Source organism: Lissotriton vulgaris, chromosome 1_1 (genome assembly GCF_964263255.1).
Source record: "Lissotriton vulgaris chromosome 1_1, aLisVul1.2, whole genome shotgun sequence".
In the NCBI taxonomy this organism is placed as follows: domain Eukaryota; kingdom Metazoa; phylum Chordata; class Amphibia; order Caudata; family Salamandridae; genus Lissotriton; species Lissotriton vulgaris.
Window position 1 is genome coordinate 1,221,546,871 of NC_141685.1, and position 21,046 is coordinate 1,221,567,916.

At 43.3% G+C, this 21,046-nt stretch overlaps 1 protein-coding gene across 1 annotated transcript in view; it reads right to left on the minus strand.

Moving 5' to 3' along the window:
- BRINP3 (BMP/retinoic acid inducible neural specific 3) overlaps window positions 1–21,046 on the minus strand; it is a 1,009,588-nt gene that overhangs the window by 274,525 nt on the left and 714,017 nt on the right. Inside the window, exon 5 of the mRNA XM_086964475.1 lies at window positions 20,935–21,040. Within this exon, the coding sequence (XP_086820601.1) occupies window positions 20,935–21,040 (106 nt within the window). The remainder of the gene's footprint in view (window positions 1–20,934; window positions 21,041–21,046) is intronic.

Genomic DNA, 21,046 nt, shown 5'->3' on the forward strand with positions numbered 1-21,046 from the left:
GGAGTTGTCTCCTGCAGTCGAACTCCTGCATTCTCTGAGGTTCACTCTAAATGTGCCGAAGTTACACCAGATTCCTTTTCGAACGCTCCCTTTCATCTGCTGTTTCGGGCTGTTTCACAGTACAGTTTTGGGCCTATTTGCCCGATCTGTGAGTCCAGGATATTCAGGTAATACAGATGTTTCAGCCTCTATTCTGGATTTTGGTGAGAATGACATTTAGGCTGTTGAGTCGCATGGACTGCTACATGTTTCTTGTGACACATTCCTCCTGGCATATGAGCGCTCTTTAGTGGGATCTGAAGTTCCAGAGGGCAAAAGCATCAAAGTAATGTCTCTAACATGGTTCAAAACTCAGAGGAAACTACAAAATAACTGAAGTGGGGGCTGATGCAGCCACATCTCCGGACACCTGAGGGACCTGCACTGTCTCCCCGTCAGCAAGAGAATCACGTTCAGACTCCTCACCCACGCACACAAGTCCCTCCACAACCTAGGCCCCAAGTACCTCAACGACCGCTTGATCTTCTACACGCCCACCCGCCAGCTACGTTCGACAAGCCTCGCCCTCACCGCCGTACCATGCATCCGAAGAGCCACCGCCGGAGGAAGATCCTTCTCCTACCTGGCGGCCAACACATGGAACTCCCTCCCCACCCACCTCCGGCTGACCCAGGACCATCTCACCTTCAGGAGACAACTCAAGACCTGGCTGTTCGAGCAATAGCAGACCCCCCTTCCCCCAAGCGCCTTGAGACCCTCCGGGTGAGTAGTGCGCTATACAAATGCTATGATTGATTGATTGATTGATTGATGGACCACCATTGGGTCAGTGGAAGACTCCGCCCCTTCCCCCTGACAGAATTGACGGTAAGACAGATGAATTGCTCCTTGGCTGGGGCGGCCATCTGGGAGAGTTGGAGATCAGAGGACTCTGGTCTCCCGTAGACTCTGGGCATCACATTATTCTGCTGGACCTCCAAATGATCTGGTTGACACTGTAAGCCGTTCTTCCTTCGATAAGGTCCATGCGGTGCTTCAACAAACAGGGTAGAGTGGGGTTGTTGACCCTTTGTCAAGAGGCGCTATGTCTCTTGGTATTGCTGGAACATCAGGGCATTACCCTAGTGGGCCAACACTTGCCGGGCTCTCAGAATGCCCGGGTGGACGAATTAAGCCGCCAATGTCTAGCGGATCACAAATAGTGTCTCTCTCCAGAGGTGGCGCAAGGTCTCTTTTAACAGTGGGAGAACCTTGGTTATATCTGTTCACTAACACAAGTATGTGCAACACCAGTTGTTTTGTGTACTGGAATGTCCAAGGCTGCTCTCATTCTATGCTGTTTATCTCGAGTGGATTTCCCATCTCCTGTATGCCTTTCCGCCAACATCACTCCTGCCCAGAGCTCTCAAGAAGCTCAAGAATGAACTGACCCAAGTCATTCTAGTGACTTTGGATTGTGTACAGAGTGTATGATATCCCGAGCGTTTGAACATGATCATCAGTCCTCCGGTCAAGCTGCCACTTTGGGAGGATATTCTGTCACAGCATGTACCCTAACCTACACACCCTCCACCTTCTAGCATGGAGGTTCAGCAGTGACAGTTGATAGTTTCAACCTTCCTTCTGAAGTCTGCAATGTTATTTTGGCAGCCAGGTGTCTCTCCACTAATATGGCCTTTCTCTGTTGCTGGGACAACTTTGTGGCATAGTGTGCATCTGGGAACATCAACCCTCTCTGCACCCCTTTCTCATATTTTACTATTTGTTCTGTCTTTTGCCCAACATGGCTCTGCTTCGGGCAAAATTAAGGGGTATTTAAAAGTCATTTTTTGTTGCTGTGGTTGCTTGACCAACTTTCTATGCGCAAACCACCTGTTGTGACTATGTGCCTCAAATGTCTTCAACATTTGTACTCATGCCTTCTCTCTGCTGAAGGTCCCCCTAACACCCTTTCATGTAGGCCAGGCCATCACCTTGCCCACCTTCTTTGCTCAAACCTCATCCTTCTAAGGAATAGGAGAGAATACTCCGTCAGGACCCACAAAGAACCCTGTCATTTCACATTGATCGAACTAGGTGGATGATCAACTCTTTATAGGTTATGTTGGAGCTAAGAAAGGGAAGTCGGTGCAGAAATGGACCATCTAATGATAGATAGTGCTCTGAATAAATGCCTGCTATGTCCTGGTCAAAAAGCAACCCCGTGAGGGTTTGGATGCCCAACCACCAGAGCCAAGGCTGTAACCACTGTGTTACATTGCGGACTCCCAGTGCTGGGCATCTTTCAGGCAGCAGCATGGGTGCACTACATAGACTACTGTCTGGGCAGTCAGCTCTGCTCCTAATGGGCATTTTGGCCTTTCTGGACTGCAGGCCAGGTTGGTCTAGTCTGTTCTCAGCCCACCTCCAGTGAAGAATTGCTTGAGTATCTATTCTTAAGTAAAAAATATGCAGCACAAGGGCTTTAGAAGATGAACAAGTTACTTACCATCAGCAATGCCTTATCTGGTAGAGATTCTATCTTGCTGTTGAGTCCTTAATGATCTTCACATCACTTGTGTTCTGTTAACTGATTGCAGTGTTAGGGTCACCTTGCTAAATGCCTTAGAAACTCACATATAGTATATAGGCATTGAGCATGCCACTTTCGATGCGGACGACACCGAAGCAGAGCTGAAAAATGCCACCTACCGGAGCCAAGGGAACTGCTTGAAGGTTTTTGGATCCAGTCTGATGCCTGGGGAATATTCTAAGGTGAGGATTCTGCGGGTAGATAAGGTCTCCATCAGATAATGCATTACAGAAGGAATTAACTCTTTCTTTTATTCCTTAATCAACTCATAGGTAGGAGAAATTGTTGTGATAGTATCCTTTTCCTTTGCAACTATGCCACTTCAACTGCTAGTACTCCCTTACCTAGAAGGTTGTGTCCACTTTTGCCAAAATCCCTGACATGAGTGCAGAGCCAGCTCTATGATTAAGCATGCCACACTTGTGCGACTGAGGGCTTAGCATCCTATCAACATAGGCACCAACAATATCCTTTGGTATTGACTGGTGAAGGGTACAACATTTATTCCCCCTGTTCACTCCGCTGAAGGCTGGTTTCCAGCTTTTGTTCCAACAAGAACCTTTGAATTTTATATCCTTTTTTGCCACCCAATATCTTTAATAAAATAATTCACCTTTAACTGAATGAAGAGGTTGTCTTCATTTTTCACACTGGCTAGGAGGATGAAATTTGACAATTTATTTTCATCTTTCACTGTAATTACCAGTGAATTCATTGTAACCCAGTCACCACGCTTAACAGAAATACATTTTGCTGACCTTCTTGCATTTAGTTTTGTGTTTATTTTGACAGGTTTCAACCCTACTTTACACCTCAGATCCACTTTGTCATGTCTCATCGTTCTTGATCTACCAAACCTCAGCCAATCCATAATTTCGCATTTTGCTTTCTTCCCCTTAATACCTTAAAAGGGACTGGCTCTATGGTTCTATGGGGAATAAACCTACTCCTAGCAGCCCTCTCTCTTACATATTTACACAACAAATGTTTATGTTCTATCAATGAAGGGGAACACTAGCCATTTTTTAGATCTTTCAGGGATCCAAATGTATTAAGAGAGTTCACCTCACCTACAACTTATTGTGACATGATTCATCATTGGCAACCTTACCACACCAAGGTTGGTGAATACCACCTTTGTTCACACTGAACTAATAGTGGTAGCTCCTAAATAGGTTGTTACTGGATTATAGCAGGGATGCAGATGCATGAAAAAATATCTTAGGATATGCCCTTAGAATGTGTTTTGGATGATTTATCAAGGTCAATAGTTCATCCATCTAGAAGATTTGCCAGCATGTGTCTGCAAACAAAACTCCTTTACAGGTCTAAGGCCTTATTCATTCGTAACATGCAATAGTATGATGAAAAAAACCCTGTTTTTTCACATTTTTGTTGCACCTCCAGGAGTATTTTGCCAAAATAATCATGGGAATAAAACAGGATTGATGTTAATATTCTTTTATCATTTAAATTTAACCCAGTCACTCCAAACTAGTGGACCCTGCGAACCCAAAGCACTATGATTGTGTATCAATGGACTGTGAGATGGATTAAACTGCAAAGGAACTGAGCATGTGAATTTTTGTGTATCAAGTAACTTACTCATCACTAAAACTTACACTATTTTAGGGTTGTTCAAGGCTTACTGATCTGGATGGGGACACTTCCCTGAATAAAGTATTCCCGGTACCACTAGCTTTATTTTAACTCACTACACAACGTCTACCCTTTAGTTCTGGCCCCATACCCGCACTTCATCCATACGGCTGTTGCAAAAAGATCTCCGCTAAAGAGCCCCTCTATGAGGTGTTGCCCGTTGGGTATTGCACCGCCGACCCAATGAGCAGCAGGCCCAAATGATGAAGCATGACACCTGAAAGGGTGTGTGAGGGCATTAAATCCAACAAAATGGATTCCCAGGGCTACCTCCTGGTCACCCTGCCTTAAATCATCTGCATCACAGACTGTATCATTTCCTCTCCTTCCTTAGGAATAGCACGGTAATTTTTTTTATAGACACTTCCCTGAAGTCACACACTTGGAGGTGTAAAAAGTTAGTTTAGAAGCATTTAACATTGTTGTACCATTAGCAATGCAACATGTTGTTTGTGTTGTTCGATCGTAACACTATGAAGATACATCAGGATACTGAAAGCGGCATGCAAACGACAAATATAAATTATGTTAGTCCAAGTGGTATATATCACTGTGAGTGGAATTATCATCTCCAGTTGTGTGGTCGACTATTGTCAAAAAGCTTATAAGTATAATATGCAGGGCGTGCAATGGCCAAACCCTTTATCTGAAACAATGTTTCCTCACTTTATACTTTGGTATTTCTGAAACTAACCAAGAAGCAGTTGGGATGTAGGCCATCACAACTTGATGTGCATTGTTGTTGTTATCATTATTATTAAATTCATTTTTAAAGCACTTTTTGCCTTAAAGACATCCTGGCAATGAGACTTAACAGCATGACATCCATCCTCGACAGCATTTACAGAGTTATCAGCCTCAGTCTTTTGCAGAGAAATAGGCAGGTTGTTCCATAGATTTACAACTTGCATCAATAATGCTCTGCCCCTGCCTGAGAGAGCCTTAGATTTTGTAGTGTTAGAAGGCTGGCTTCTGCATATTCCAACAGGCGTCCAGGACAGTACCTAGGAATCTTGTTCACAAGTAAACAAGGCCTATCCTATGGAAGACCTGTGAACAATACAGATACATTTGGGAAAAAATCCTCTTAGCTTCCAGTAACAAGTACAGTTTTTTAAACGCAGCGGAGGCTGATGAAAATCTTCGAAGTGACAGGGCCAGATGAGCCACAGCATTCTGTATATAAGAAAGACTTTTGATCAAATATTCTGAAGCTCCCACTAATGGGGTAATACCATAGTCTAAGCAACTAAGTATAGTAGCTTGAACAATCTAAAGTCTATATTCAGCCAGAACCAATGGTAAAAGTTTCTGCAGTACTTTAAGTAATGAAAATCAGAATGTGAGCATTCAAAGACAGATCCCTATTAAAAAAGAAACCAAGTTTCCTGACCACAGAAGAACCTGCATGTGGAAAGTTGACACAAATAGGCCAAAAATGTATCAGCAGTGCCTGATGAATCTTATTAGAGGCAACAGAACTGTACCTCAGTTTTATCCTCATTGTATTTTAGGGCATTCAGAGTCAGCCAATAAGTAAGATTGTGGCTGCATTGATGGAAAATGTCCACAGATCTCACAGGACTACCACCAGATGGTGAAGTTGCTGGGTCAATGACCTCAGGCAGATATTGAATAAAATGGAGTTCAGCGCAGACCACTGGAACATCCTCTGTCTTGTACATCACAATTCTGAATGATACGATGGGGTTGCGTCTTGGCCCCCCTTCTTTTTGTTATTTATATCTATGAAGCATAATTAATCATTAGTAACCATGTCACAAGATGTACCTATTATCAATGGGAAACCCCTTCCTGTGTTATTATACGCTGGCGACGCGGTTCTTATATGCCGCACCCCCAACTCTTTGCGTATCTTAGTACAGTCTTTTGTTAAATTTATGGAGAGTCTGGACCTAAGAGTTAATTTTAGTAAATCATTTTTAATGTCCTGTGGCCCTCGGAGACATCAGCTCAGTTCCATTGTTGTTCGTAGTCAGAAATTGATAAGCACCTGTAAATATACCTATCTTGGGGTGGTCTTTGCTGCGAACAGCTCCTGGACTGAGCATCTTACCCACTCCAGGAGCAAGTTCTCAAAGATCATCAATTCAATTTTAAGTTTCCCTCGTCCAAAGAACACAGGTGCCATTTAAGCAATCCTAAACATTTTTTAATTACAATGTGTTTCAGTGGGCACTTACGGAGCTGAGATATGGGGTATTGTGAACAGCACCTGCATTCAGCAGGAAGGAAATAGATTTTGTAGGAAGCTATTGGGTATCCCAATCTCTAGCCCACAATATATTTGCCACAAAGAACTAAATTTAACTTATATAACTGATTTTATATGTGCCCGACCAGCCCTTTTCTGGCTATCGAATTCGAAGAATGAGGCAGCTACTCTCACCGGAGACATTATTACTGATTGTTTGAAGTGTGATAAGGGGATGGATATCCCCTGGCTATCTAGGGTATATCAGAGTTTAAACAGCATTAATAAAGGTTGTATCTTTTTAAATCCTTGTAAAGCAGAAACTCGGCACAAAAAGACCTCAGAAGTACTCTTTACTTGCTGTATAGTACTGAAAGAACTGCGCTGGATTTGAAGAAATCTTTCGTTTCTAGTTCTATGTATCTGGAGCAGCGCTCCCACTCCCTACCAAACTATCTTGTTTTACCTATAAGTCACTGGGAAAGAAGTCTTTTATTTAGTTTGAGAGCAGGAACAGTTAAATTCGCTTTGTGTTTTTCCCTTGGCTACCATCCTCAACTTGATTTAGTACCCTGCCCATATGATGGGGTGAGCGGCAAATCTACTGTTCATTTCCTGCTTTTTTGCAAATATTATATTAAATACAGTAAGGGGCTTCTCTACCCTTTTTTTAACAGGAGTAGGTCTATTAACTTGGACTCTACCTACTCAAGTATGCTTGCCCTGACTGATAAAGAGCTGTTCTTACGATTATATCTAACAACAGTGGTCCTATGCATATGTAGGAATAAATTGCAGTAAATATAGACACAATGGAACTATATTGGTTGGTGTGATTTGTCCAGCCGGACAGTGATCACAAAAATCTTTTACTATTTAGAGAATTCAACAAGAAAATTATCTTACATTCACAAAGAGTGAGACACAAGCCTGTGCCTTCACGCTTACAAATTGGCAAGGTAAAAGGATAGGGAAAGGCAAAGAAAGGAAAATATTTAGGCAGAAAGTGAGCGATTTCTGGGAAATGAAAAAATAACAGAAATTCAGTGACACCATTAGTCGCATATCTCATTCAATATACATTTGCATATATGGTGTGACAAAGGGTCGATGACGTTTCGATTCCATAACCAAAATACACGGAATCATCATCAGGACAAAAGTATTGTGCCTAAAAATACATTACACAATAGCCTTTGAGAATCAGGGAAGAATTAACCCTGAAAGTCTTGTCTAGGGATGGCGCCAATAGTGCTGCTAGTATGGAGCAGGGGGTGGTTCCCTATGGATGGCACTGGGAGGAGGGAGCTCGTTCAATTGGAAGAGCAGTTTCGTTCACTGGAAGGTTTCAGGGCATAAGGACCTCCTTATGTAAGGAATTGCCGTGTGGTGAACCGGCGGATTTAAATTATCGTCCCCGGTTGAACTTAGTCATTAGAGAGTAGTGTTGCCCGCAATGTGGGGAGTAATCCGGCACCAAAAATAAGGCGCGGAGGGGCGAGCCTAGGGCTTCGCTATGCTGGCGCTTCACAATGCAAGACTAAGTTGTGACTAAGTTCAACCGGGGATGATAATTTAAATCCGCCGGTTCACCACACGGCAATTCCTTACATAAGGAGGTCCTTATGCCCTGGAACCTTCCAGTGAACGAAACTGCTCTTCCAATTGAACGAGCTCCCTCCTCCCAGTGCCATCCATAGGGAACCACCCCCTACTCCATACTAGCAGCACTATTGGCGCCATCCCTAGACAAGACTTTCAGGGTTAATTCTTCCCTGATTCTCAAAGGCTATTGTGTTATGTATTTTTAGGCACTATACTTTTGTCCTGATGATGATTCCGTGTATTGTGGTTATGGAATCGAAACGTCGTCGACCCTTTGTCACACCATATATGCAAATGTATATTGAATGAGATATGCGACTAATGGTGTCACTGAATTTCTGTTATTTTTTCATTTCCCAGAAATCGCTCACTTTCTGCCTAAATATTTTCCTTTCTTTGCCTTTCCCTATCCTTTTACCTTGCCAATTTGTAAGCGTGAAGGCACAGGCTTGTGTCTCACTCTTTGTGAATGTAAGATAATTTTCCTGTTGAATTCTCTAAATAGTAAAAGATTTTTGTGATCACTGTCCGGCTGGACAAATCACACCAACCAATATAGTTCATTGTGTCTATATTTACTGCAATTTATTCCTACATATGCATAGGACCACTGTTGTTAGATATAAACTATGTTCCCCGAGGTCCTGTGCTGACTCGTTGGGTGCCCTTGTTGTTCCTCAGCTATGTTCTTACGATTAAGCACATTTTTGAGAATTGCTACTAGGGCACGGAAGACAATGCTTAACCTTTGAGTTTGTAATACATAAATGGTTACGTCTAAAAAATTGTTGCCCATTTACAACCCTGAATTTGTCATATTGTGTTTTGTAATCGAAAATTTTCAATACTATGTTTTGTTACACTTCTCCTGTCATTTATACTGTTTTTATTGTTCTGTACTTTTATGGATACAATGTCTATCCGAATAAAGTTTATGAACTGAAACTGAACTGAACTGAAACTGAAGGATACGGTGGAAGACTAATTCCCTTACCTCTATTGTCCAAATAGGATGCACACGTTCTCAGAGCTTTACAAATCAGTATCTCAAGAGAGACCATTTTGAATGCAGCCAACAAATCCAAAAATTCCAGGGCCACAAAGTTCCCCATGTTAACTCCCATCCCCAGGTCATTCAGTGTCGGAGATAAATGCTGCTTCTCTGCATTGGGGAACACCGTACTAGGCTAAACCCAGCAAATCATTTATCTCAAGATAGCCTGCTAAAATAGAGTTCATGTGCTTCCATAAGATTTTAAATGGAAGTGGAAGCAGAGAAATGATCTGATAGTTACTGAGAGTATTGGCATTAGATGTTGTTGTTTTTTTTGGATGGCCCATCACACATGCTTTCTTTCAGTCATGGGGAAGCAATCCTAAGGACAAGGAGGCATTGTAGACAGGGTGTAGAATTTCCAATAGTGTACCAGCCAATGAATGCCACACTGTAAGTGGCATCACATGATAAGGGGAACCTGATGTAATCGAAAAAGCCAATTAAAAAACCTCAAATGGAAGATCTGATAAAAACCTCCAAAAGTAATTGTCCTGCTGCCAATTCCTTCTTCACTGGTGACTAAAGATTCATCATCCACCACAGCAATGTCATGCTGGCCGCGATTCTAGGGGGAAGATTCTTCTGCCTCATTCACTGTAGATAACAGGCCTAACATTATGTTTCTTTCTTTTTTCTTGAAGTAAACCACCAAGTCATCACAAAGAGAGTGTGAATCCTTTGTTGGAAAGGTAACATTGGATGCATTTGCTATAGAATTAATATTAGCTAGGATTTCTTTTAGATGGATATGATTCTGAGAGAATATCATTCAATTAAAAATAAGCTTTAAGGGCCCCAAAAACCTTTTAATTGGACCCCAAAGTTCTATTAAGTTCTGCTTGGCCTGAGAAGCATAATTAGATCTCCAGCACTTCTCCCCTTTTTTGCATCCAATCTTACCCTTTCTTAACTCCTCGTTATTTTAAGGTGTGGATAGCCGATGCCTTGGATGCACTCGCTTCATTGGCAATGCCTTGTCCACTACCGTTGCTGTCCACCAGTGATAGGTCTACCATAGTATCTATAGACATATCTGCAGCATACTGAGGAAGAGACTCCTTTAACTGACTTTTTACCTGGTCCACATCCATCTTCCCACAAGGGCGTTTTTGGATGGCAGGTTGATTCCCAGTGCCCCCCATGCTTTCTGAGGTCACTCATCCTGATAAGAAAATGTATTAAAAAGTGATCGGATCAGAACTGGGGTACAATTGTTCCTCTAGCCACTAAGTCATCTGGACAAATATCAAATCCAGAGTGCGGCCAGCACTATGCGTGAGGTCATTGACATATTGCATCCAAAAAATGAATCAAATCAGCTGCCTGAAAGTTCTTTACTGACTCTAAAAACGCATCTGTAAAGCACACGGATGGACATGGTGGCCTGTACTATGGCAGCCTTGGTACGGAATAAGAGCCTGAGTACTGCAACGAGAACCACAACATTTCAGTCCTCATGAAACCCTGGAGAACTAATACCTGAAGGCTCCAACTCTAATGGAAAATGATTGCTTTCCCCCCCTCCATGACCAATGGGCAGTGGGAGACAAATACTCTTATATCCAAATGGACACACACCCACAGATCAAAATTGAAATCAGGCATAGTCCAAGATTCCGTAATGAAAAACAGATCCCACTTCTCATCCCACAAAATATCATACATTTTGGCCACATGCTTAGACAGGGATCATGCATTAATCATAGTACACTTCAAATGTAAATATGACCCAACTGAGTTGTTCAAATCATAAGAACCTAATAATCCCATATAATGCTGTTTTCCTCTCTGCCCTCGTGCAGATGGAACCACAGTAGGTTTCAATTCTTTATGCCCACAAAGTTCACAGATCCTTCAACCTAACAGGCAGGAAATTGAACCCCACCTTCCTTCGAATGACTAGAAATTCCCTGAGGTACCTGAGGGATAGGCTGAAAGGTGAGCGCCATTCCCAGCACAGCATGGCTCCGAACAGCTCCAGCATGTGTGGGTGCATTTCTGGTGCACGGATAAGGACAGACAGGCTTGCCTTTGGCAAGTGTTTGGATGTCTTAGCCATCAATCAGGTCCTTGTCAACAGCAGCAGCAAGGGAGCAGCAGAAAGTAATTTAATCATCCTCTGTATCAACTGATTCTGATATTGAGAGGAGAATGTAGTGGGAGCTATGGGAAAGTCACGCCCACCAGCGATTTAGCCTTGGCGGATCTGTTTGACAGCTGATCCAGGTCTCCTGTTGGTTTTTCAGGCAAAATGTCTTGAAAACGTTTGTAACTCTCAGCTTTTTTGGTTAGGCAGATAGAGTACACTCAGACACTAGCCAAGGATTCCCGGATCTCAAGAACAGAACTTTGGGGGTCAGGACTCACTCCAAAAGAAGCCACCAGCCAGACCCTGGGAAGACCGAGTTGAATCTAGTCATCTGGGCTTTGCAGGAAAGTGGGCTTCTCGTAGCTATTGTATCCCAGTAGCTTAACCATAGGCCTGCAAACTGACCCATGGTGTCCTTGAGCAGGTCCAGCCCTTACGGTTCTCCTCACAAGTGCAATCCTTCTTCTGTCATCCACCGATCCAGTAGTGTTCGGAGCAAGGTACCCTGAGATGTCACATTTATGCCTGACAGTAGCCGGTGGGTGGGTGTAACTCCTTTCTCCTTCCTAACCAATAAGGAGAAAGTTCCATGGGGTATCCTTACTCACCTTTGCAGAGCTGCCTGAGTGCTCTACTACAAATACACACAGCTCTCCTCCATAACTTAATCCACCATGGCAGAACCTTTTTTTCCCCTCTTCAGAGCTTGTGTGCCCACTTTAGAGGTGTGGACATGAAAATGAACAACCCCTCTCCTATTGTCACTCCTAGTGGGTTCTGGAGCCAGCACCTCTCCCACTGAGATTGGAGCCTGGCTGGCTAGGAAGACAAAGGGAGGCAGGCACAGTTGTGAGCTACATCGGCCAATGGCAGGGTAGGCATCCTTTGAAGATATGCAAGAGGCTGGACCAAGTCCCCATGGTGTCCTGTCAAGGGAAGGACAACCTCTCACCACATCCAAGGCCTTTTGTCTCAGCACTGTGAGCCAATTCACACCTCATGAAGGATCTGTTCAGCTCTTGGCTGACAGTTGGAAGCTCAGGTAAAGGGGCTTTAGGCAGGTTAAAGGTATTTTTTAAGTACTTTTGTAAAATGTTTATCACAAATCTGAATTTACTAGGACTTGGATTTGTAATAAATAGTTTAAAAAGTCCAAGAATTACATTTGTACTTGGGCTCTCAGTAGAGATAACATTATTTAAATTAAATATTAACCCCCAATTGTTTTCCATTGAACAACTAACACTACTTCTACAGTGAAAATAGCTTTTTTGGCCTTGTCACTGTAAGGATGTTTAACATTGACATTTACATGTCTTACTTTAAATATCATGCACCCTGCCTTATTGGGCATTAAGGCCTAGAGAGGGATGATTATCAATATCTAAAAGGATGGTTTAGCTCTGTAAAACTGGGTTATTTTGTCAGTCTGTAGTGAGTGGGTTAATTTGAAAAGATAAAAAATATTAGCAACAGCCTAGTTTTTTTTCTACTGTTATTTTTACAAAATACTTGTGTAGGTGTAACAAAAAAAGGGGGAAAACAGGTGTAAGAGCCTCATTCCTCATAAATGTTCATGTTACAATTGAACAACAGGCAATGATTGTAGGATACCTGAAGAAGGCCACAGACCTGTAAGGGAATTTTATTTGGCAGAATGCTGGCAAATCATTTGGATGGATGAACCATTGAACTTGATCAATTATACAAAACACCTCCTGAAGGTGCACCCTTAGGTATTGTTATCAAACATATGTATTCCTGCTATCATCCAGTAACAACTTATTAAGGAACTCCCACTATTAGTTGAGTTTGTCAACGTGGCATTCACCTACCTTGGTGTGGATAGGTTACCAATAATGAAGCATGCAAGATAGTTTGTGGGTCAGGCAACTTCTCCAAATCTCTTTGGATACCTGCGAGATCTGGAAACAAAATCCTAAAGGTTCCACTTCAGTGATAAAACCTAAGAATTTGTTGTGAAATATGTAAACTGTTAGTAGGATGTGATTAGTGTTATATCCATTCTCTCTCCATTTGTAAATTCAAGTCTCTCCCTTTATCTTGGTTTCCAATCTCTTCCTGTTTTTATTCCCTTAGCTTTACATCTTACAAGGTGCCTTATGTTTTGCTAATGCCATTCAGCTAATCGCTATTTTCACTGGAAATCAGTTTCTACTCGTTTGCCCATTAAGAGCCTTGTTGGACAACTTTCTCTTTGAAAATTACATCTAATGCTAGGGACCATTGAGTATGTACTACATTGCAACATCAAGATCTCGAGCATCCCTATAGTTTATTAATAACCAAACACTTTTGACATTATCTCAGAATTCTCACCACAGCCAGGTCCATCCCCAGCAAACAATTATCACACCTGTAATCCCCAGATGAGTTTTGTGTGCTTCCTCCATCAACCTCCTTTTCACTACAGATGGTGAGATCACCCTGTCACATGTGTAAACTATCCAATAATTCATCCAGAACCCATCTTTGACAGCAAGCGGATGGGTTCAATTTACACAGTACGCTCTCTCTTTAAGGCAATCTGTGCAAATATGATTAAATGAAAGTGACAACTGACTGTCACTAACTCCTGAGGCATTAGCAGCTCTTTTTGACATCCATGCAGTCTACTTAGGGCGATAGAATAGTTGAATGGACAAGAGAGGAAACAGGCAATTGATGTTGATCCGAGTAAACATGTAAAATGAGTGTGCATCTGAGTAATATGTGAACATGTTGTATGCTTTTGATGAAATATGGAAATGTCAGTGTGGCACTGAGTAACACAAGGAAATGTCAGTCAGCACCTTAGTAGTGCGTTAAATTCTTGGCGTGGGTCTGCTTAACATGAAAATGCCAGCATGGATTAGTGTGACATGTGAAAATGTCAGTATGGATCTAAGTAATATGTGTGTGGAAATGGCAGTGTGCATCTGAGTAACATGTGCACATGTCAGTATGGATCCAAGTTACATGTGGAAATGTTTGAGGGTGTCTGACTAATGTGGAAACATTGGTATAAATCTGACTGAGTAACAGGAGAAAATCTCAGCAGGGATCCAATGTGGAAATGTTAACATGGATCCAAGTAATGGGAAATGTCACTGTCAGATCAAGTAATGCAGGAATGTCAACATGAATTGGGCTGGCAGAGCTTTGTGGTTCAAGTTTGTGTTTGGCATTTACATATTGAGTAATTTCTTGTTCTTCTCTTTGATCTGAGAAGGATGTGTTGTTGCGTATTTCCTTATATTTCATCACATCATTGCGTACGTTAGATACTATTCGTCCTTCACGTTTGCTCCTTTTTTTTGAAGCTGTTGTTACTTATTAGATAATTTAGCCTGGTGTATTACTACACAAGACTATTTCTGTACTTTTACTCGAGGTAGGTTTGGTGTCTTGCTTCCCAACTTTTTAGCGCCCCTCATATACAATTACAATACAAATAGCCAGATAAGTTATTTTTTTTGTTCTTTGTCAATATTTCTTCCAATCAGCCACCCTCTTATGAAGACACCTAACGTCATTTACATAAATGTTAAGTACATGGTGGCTGCAACTCTGGGCAATAGCTTGCTTAATCTCCACAGCGGCCCCAAAAGCGCTAGGATGCCTGGCTTTTACCCTGGGGGTGCCCAGGGGTGGGCAATTCACAGGGAGAGGCCAGGAAGGGTTCCTCAGCGGTATGCTTACAGCGCCTTGATGCCACTTCTGGGGTGATACGTGCGCTATACAAGCAACACTACATTTACATTTACAATGGTTGCTGGAAGGAGTCACCATTTCTTTGTTAAATTATGAAGGAAACAAGAGCGATATTCACTGTGTCAGGCCCCTAGTAGTTCTACGGCGGGATCGTGCCCCGCAGACGTCTCCGAAAGTTCCACTGTGAACTTAAGGAGCCTCACCATAGGCTTCCGCGGCTTGCAGCAAAATCCTGAATCGGCAACCTTTTTTGGTGCCTTAACTCCTACCGGTTCTGCACCCCTTGAATGCTACAGTATACCGGTGCCTGCCTTTACAGCTGCACCCTGTCATCCCTAACCCCACAGCCCATTACGCAATCTGGGAACTGACTTCTAACTGTGAGGTTTAACCCGAGGGCACAACGTGCCCAACCAACAATCAGTCATTCAGGGACTTTACTTCGAACCTTAGGCTCCATATCTGGCAGCCGACCATCTCTGATTCCCCACGTGACCTGGTCAATCATTTTTACCACTCTATAGGCTTTCAATTCAGGCAAGCATTGAATGTCCTGATGATGATTAATAATGTTTACTGGATCGAAACGCCGTCGACAATTTATGTAGTCTAAACACTAGTTCACAACTTTGTGCTAAGATCATGTTTCTTCTACATATGTGAAGCAAACAGATTGAAAAATTTCCTTTTTACTCCTGCACCTTTTAAATGCCTGAAAAATCCCTAGTTAATTGTACTGTGTATTGTGTGTATAGCTTTGTGGATACAGGACTGTGTCCCACTGCCTCACTGTTGTTTTGTTAAATTCGACTTATTTCATTATCAAAATTAATTGTGAAGTCCGGCTGGACTTTATGTTCATTATAGTGCATATTGTAGCCTATAATTATTGGAAGTGTTACTCTCCTTTGTCAAGGACCGCTGTTGTTTACTTTGATTGATACCCAAGGTCCTTGCTTACCTAGTGGGTTCCCTTGTCCTTTAGTAATAGGCCCCTAGTAGTAGCACAGTTGTTGGTGCAGAAAGAACAGGATGTTAAAATGTCTCTTTTTGAGTTTCTCGACATGTGGAAATGTAAATGTGGCTCTGACTAAAATGTTTAAATCTCTGTGTGCATCTGAGTAAAGTGGAAATTTCTCCTTGGTTCAAAGTAGCGTGGATGTCAGTGTGAATCTGGATAACGTGAAATATCAATGTGGATCTAGGCCAATCAAAAACGTGTGAAAATGACATTAGGGCACTAAGTAACGTGTGCAACTGCCCACTGAGTAAGGATGATGTCAGCATGGATTTGAATCACATTGAAAGTCAACAGGAACACAAGAACAAGCATCGGCATAGCCAATAGGTCTCGCCTTTGGGACCTTATAAGTATTTAGTTATGCAGCACAATATCCTTGGTGCAACAACAACTGTTGCATGGCTAAACACTTAGAAGGTCCCAAAGGCGAGACCTATTGACTATGCAAATGCTTGTTTTTGATTAGCGAACATAGCAGCTAATGAAAGAGTAAATGACACGCAGGGTGAATAGGGCCTTTAGGGCCGCCCCTTTGGGCGTGGCCTTGGTCATAGGGGCACTGGGCAGCACGGGACCAACTTGGAGCAAGAGGAACAAGTGCATTATTGCTTGTCAATAGACTGGACTGCATCTCATTACAGATGCCTAAGCAGCCAGGCGTGAGTCAGGAGCAGAGAAAAAGCATGTGTTGTGCAGAGCGCGGCACCTCTTCAAAATTCAATTAGTTCTGGAAGTTCCTGCATCCTTTGGAAAGACGACCTTTCCTAATGTATTTAAGTTACTTGAGTAATTGCCGGGCACAAAGAAGTAAGAGAGCAGACATTGCAAAGTTTCAAAGTTCTTTAGCCGTATTCGTTCTGCGACTCTAAATGAAATCTTTGTTTTTCAAGTGTGGTTAGTGTAGGAGAGTAGGGACTGCTTCCTATGGTTACCCCCACTTTTTGCTGTGCTTCACTGGTATTTTGACTTTAGTATGGCTGTACTCTCTCTAAATTGTTACCATGTACTTTAGGTACATACCAGATTGGTTACTGTGATATCCTTGTGAACCCCTATATATGGTACCTTAGGTACCCAGGGCATAGGGACTCCAGATGACTACCAGGGGCTGCAGCATGTATTGTGCCACCCCTGGTTAGCCTTCCAAACTGAAACCAGAGGTCTGCACTGGCAGCCTGGGTAAGGTGGTGTAAGCAACCCTTACTTAGATATAGTATACCTATATTTACCTTATATATAGACACATAGTAACCTATAAGTCACTCCTATGCCAAGCCTTGACAATCCTGAAGGCAGAGTGCTTGGTTTTGTGTGAGAGGGTGCCCTAGCATGAGCTGAGCCCCTCTGAAGCTTTCGGAACCATCTCCTTATAGCTGGTTTATGATATAACCATACCATATACTCTTAAGTGCATTATAATCCTCGCGGTTAATGCTAACTTTGGTTTGGATTTATCAAAACATGTTGTGTAAGGTGTCAAACACTTTGGAATACTACCCCCCCCCCCCACCAGTTCTGGCAGCGGGGGTACCATTCCACCCTTCCAGAGGGAGAAGACATGTAGTTACTGGTAAACCCGGTTAAAGTTAAACAGAACCCCAGCATCACAAAATGGATGTTTCTGCTACAGACACGAGTCTGCCCTCCTGCTACTGGACGAAACTCCAGCAGGGGAGGCCTGGACAATAGGTTTACTGTCCAGGGAGGTGCTAGCACCTCCCCAGACAGGCTTTAGTGTATTGGGGCAGGGTGGGTTGCATTCAGTGAATGCTTTTCAGATACTGCCAGGGGCACACAAGGTGCTCCATGCATTTCCCAGTTCAAACCGGATGCTGGGGTGCTCAGCCCCAGCTCTAGTGCAAAACTGGACAAAGGGGAAGGGGTGTAACCACCCCCTCCCCAGGTCCCCCCATAGGATGGACCTTAGAGTTAGTCCAACCCCTAAACTTACTTTAAGTATAGAACTGTCAACAACAAAAGAGTAACAATCTAAGGGTTATAATAAGTAGTACTCGTTTACCCGTATTTATATTGCACCCTTATTGTTACTCTTTTGTTGTTGACAGTGGTTATTTAGGGGTAGAAGAGTAACGTTCTGACCCTGTCTCTCTTGTTGTTCGTATATATAAGTATAGAACCCCAGTCCCTAGGACTTTACATTATCCTGGGCGAAACTCTGCAACACATATCTTGGACCTTCGACATTCCATATTGACTGACAGACGGAAGAATTCTCCCTTGTGGTCAAGGAGTGACCACCTTGTTCAAACAGGCATCAACTGCATCTTTGCCAGTCTGCTTTTTTGAGGCTCCCGCCGAATCCTGAAGAATCTGTGACACAGGTCATAGAATTCCAGACATCTCTGATGCTGATCTGCGCTCCCAGCAAAGCTGAGACCTGTAGCGGACACGAGAGATATGGGACCGGAACTCATGGACATCCTACATTTTTGCAACTGCACCTACTTCCAGAGGTATCCTGAAGTTGTGCATTGGGGTGCTTGAAGCAGCAGTCCCAAGCTCCTTTACACCGAAGTACAGAGGTGAGCACTCCATGAGTGACCCGTGAGCCCCCTTTCTTCACTGCAGCTTGAGGCGCCTTTGCAGTTCCTAGTCCATTGGCTAGTGAGCTCCCACGAAGGTCAAACCTTTGTTTCTTGAGCTTTCCTGGTTGCTCCAGATGTGCTCCCACTCCTCTCCAAAGGAGGAGTTGCCCAGACCTTGCTGGTCTGCACTAAAGCCAATCTTGTCATCTTACGTGGGTTGCTGTTGCCAAGGCTTGTTAGGTCCAATCCGGATTCCGACACTGCAGTCAGCTAGATCCTTTGTGGGACAGCAAAAATCCAGCTCCTGGTTGTTGTCGATGCCTCCTTGTCCTCGTGGCGGAAGAGTCAAGCTTCACCTCTTTCACCTGAAATCACCCAGCATCGGCTGGCATCTTCTCCTCTGCATCCTGGTCACTGGCTAGTGACCCAGACTCTGTCTCCTCTACTTTCAGGTTCTTCACATCTCCGATCCACCCTTGGACCCACCCAGACACTTTTCCTCTGGTCGCCTGCAGCATTTCTTTGCAGCTCTCCATAGGAATCGACGACGAAACCCGACACCAAAAGACACCTATGCACCCGGCTTCCTGGGTGAGGTAACACGAGTACTCCAGTGCTCCCGTGGGTCTTGACTCTTCAAGTGTCCTAGTCTAAAAGGGTTCCATCGTAGTTCACCTCTAAGTGCCCTTAATCTTTAAAATTGTAACTTGTTCGTTCTCCATAGAAAGTCAATGGTGATCTGCGGCTGTGTTTAGACACTGCACGCGTCCCCCATGGGCCTCGAGCATCCTAACCTTGGGTGGTTATAGGTAGCCCCAGCGGTTCTACAAACCCTATGCCTGCTTTCTAACTCTCACATGGTTCTTATACCACTATTTAAGTCTATGGTTTGTGAGGCCCCTAGGGCACAACATATACTGTGCAACTTATCATAAGCTAATTAAGTTCATTGTATTGTACTTTTACCTCTGACCTCATAAATAGTCCAGAGGGATTGTGTTTAGAATAAATACATATATATTTGATATATCCCTTGTGTGGTGTGCTTTCATTTGATTATTCAAGAGATTATAATTGGTAAAACAACTAACTTAACTCGCCTCTAAGTCTTAGCCTGAAGTCTGCTCTCCCCAGCTACCACTAGGATAGCTTTCTATAAGATTGACTTTACAACCTACCATCAATAAGGGTCGTTTGGACTGGTGCAAGGTGCCCACTAGAATAGTGGACATCATATACCAGGACAACTTCTCACAGTTAGCAGTTTCTGTGATAGTTGTTTGTAAGAATGTTAACGAAATAAAGAACTTTGTCTCTGCAGTGGTGATTCATGGTGCAGCCCTGGTTCAAATCAGCAAAAGGACAGAGAAGCCTCCCAACAAAAAACAAACGTGCGTGCCTTGCAGTAAAAGTTTTTTTTAAAAAGCGCTGTATAAACAAACATGTGAGCCTCGTGCTAAAAGTTTTTTTAAAAAAGGCATGTAGCGTGCGCACTTGGGAGAGCAGTCTGCTCTTTTTTGAAGCACACACTTGTGCTTGTGGCGGGCCTCTGCGCGCTCCCGCAAGGTGTATGCCGCCACAAGCACGAGTATGTGCTTTGGAAAAGAGATGAACGACGGTTAAAGGTCTCCTATACAGCGCATGCGCGCTGAGTGGGCGAGGCCTAAAAATAAGTACATGTATGTATGTCAGTGGTGCAGCAACGGGGGGATATCTGAGTTCTTGAGGGTGTTGGCCTCCCATTCCCCTCATCTTACCTGCGCCCGTCGCAGGGCAGCAAAGCAGGAATCAACAGCCCCCCCCCTCTTACCAGCAGGCATTGCAGGGCGGCAAAGGCAGAAATCACCAGCTCGTACCTGCCGTCGTCGCAGGGGGCAAAGGCAGGAATTGTCAGCCCACTGTTCTTACATGCAGCTGCCGTGGGTGGCAAGAGCAGGCACTTCCATGGGCGGCTAAAGGTCTAGCTACGTCAATGATGTATTTATGTATAAAAGCTTGTAATTACAAGTACATATAAAGCACATACGTGGCTAGGGAACAATGGAGAGTTGAACCTGAGGCCTGGGCCTTTAGGATATAATTAAATCTTGCCGGTTATGCAATTACATTTTTTTGCCAGAGAACTGTTATCATGTTCACGGACAATCCGTGGTATTTATATACTCAGCCGGGCATGACCACAGTTTTCCTGTATTTGACCATGGTTGTGACCGGAGAAGCCAGACATCTTTTAGAGAACGCCATTGACTAGTAGTTGTGTAAAATGTGGCAAGAAATACCAGTTATTCAAAGTAGGAATTTAAAAGTGATGTTTTTCTTCGAACGGGTTCTTTAACTCGCATTGTCTTTACGTCTTACCTATCGTGGCAGTGTGTTTCCCTGTTCCACCCTATCGTTTCAGAAATAGACGTGAGCCCAAGGATAACTCAATATTAATAACATCTGCAAACACCTACCTTGCAACTGTATTTTATTTTCAGGACTTTGCACCAACACGGAGCTGACGGAGTCTAGGTTGTCATAGTTACTACAGCCAAGGGGGCCCGTTCTGGTTTCTGTGACCTAGAG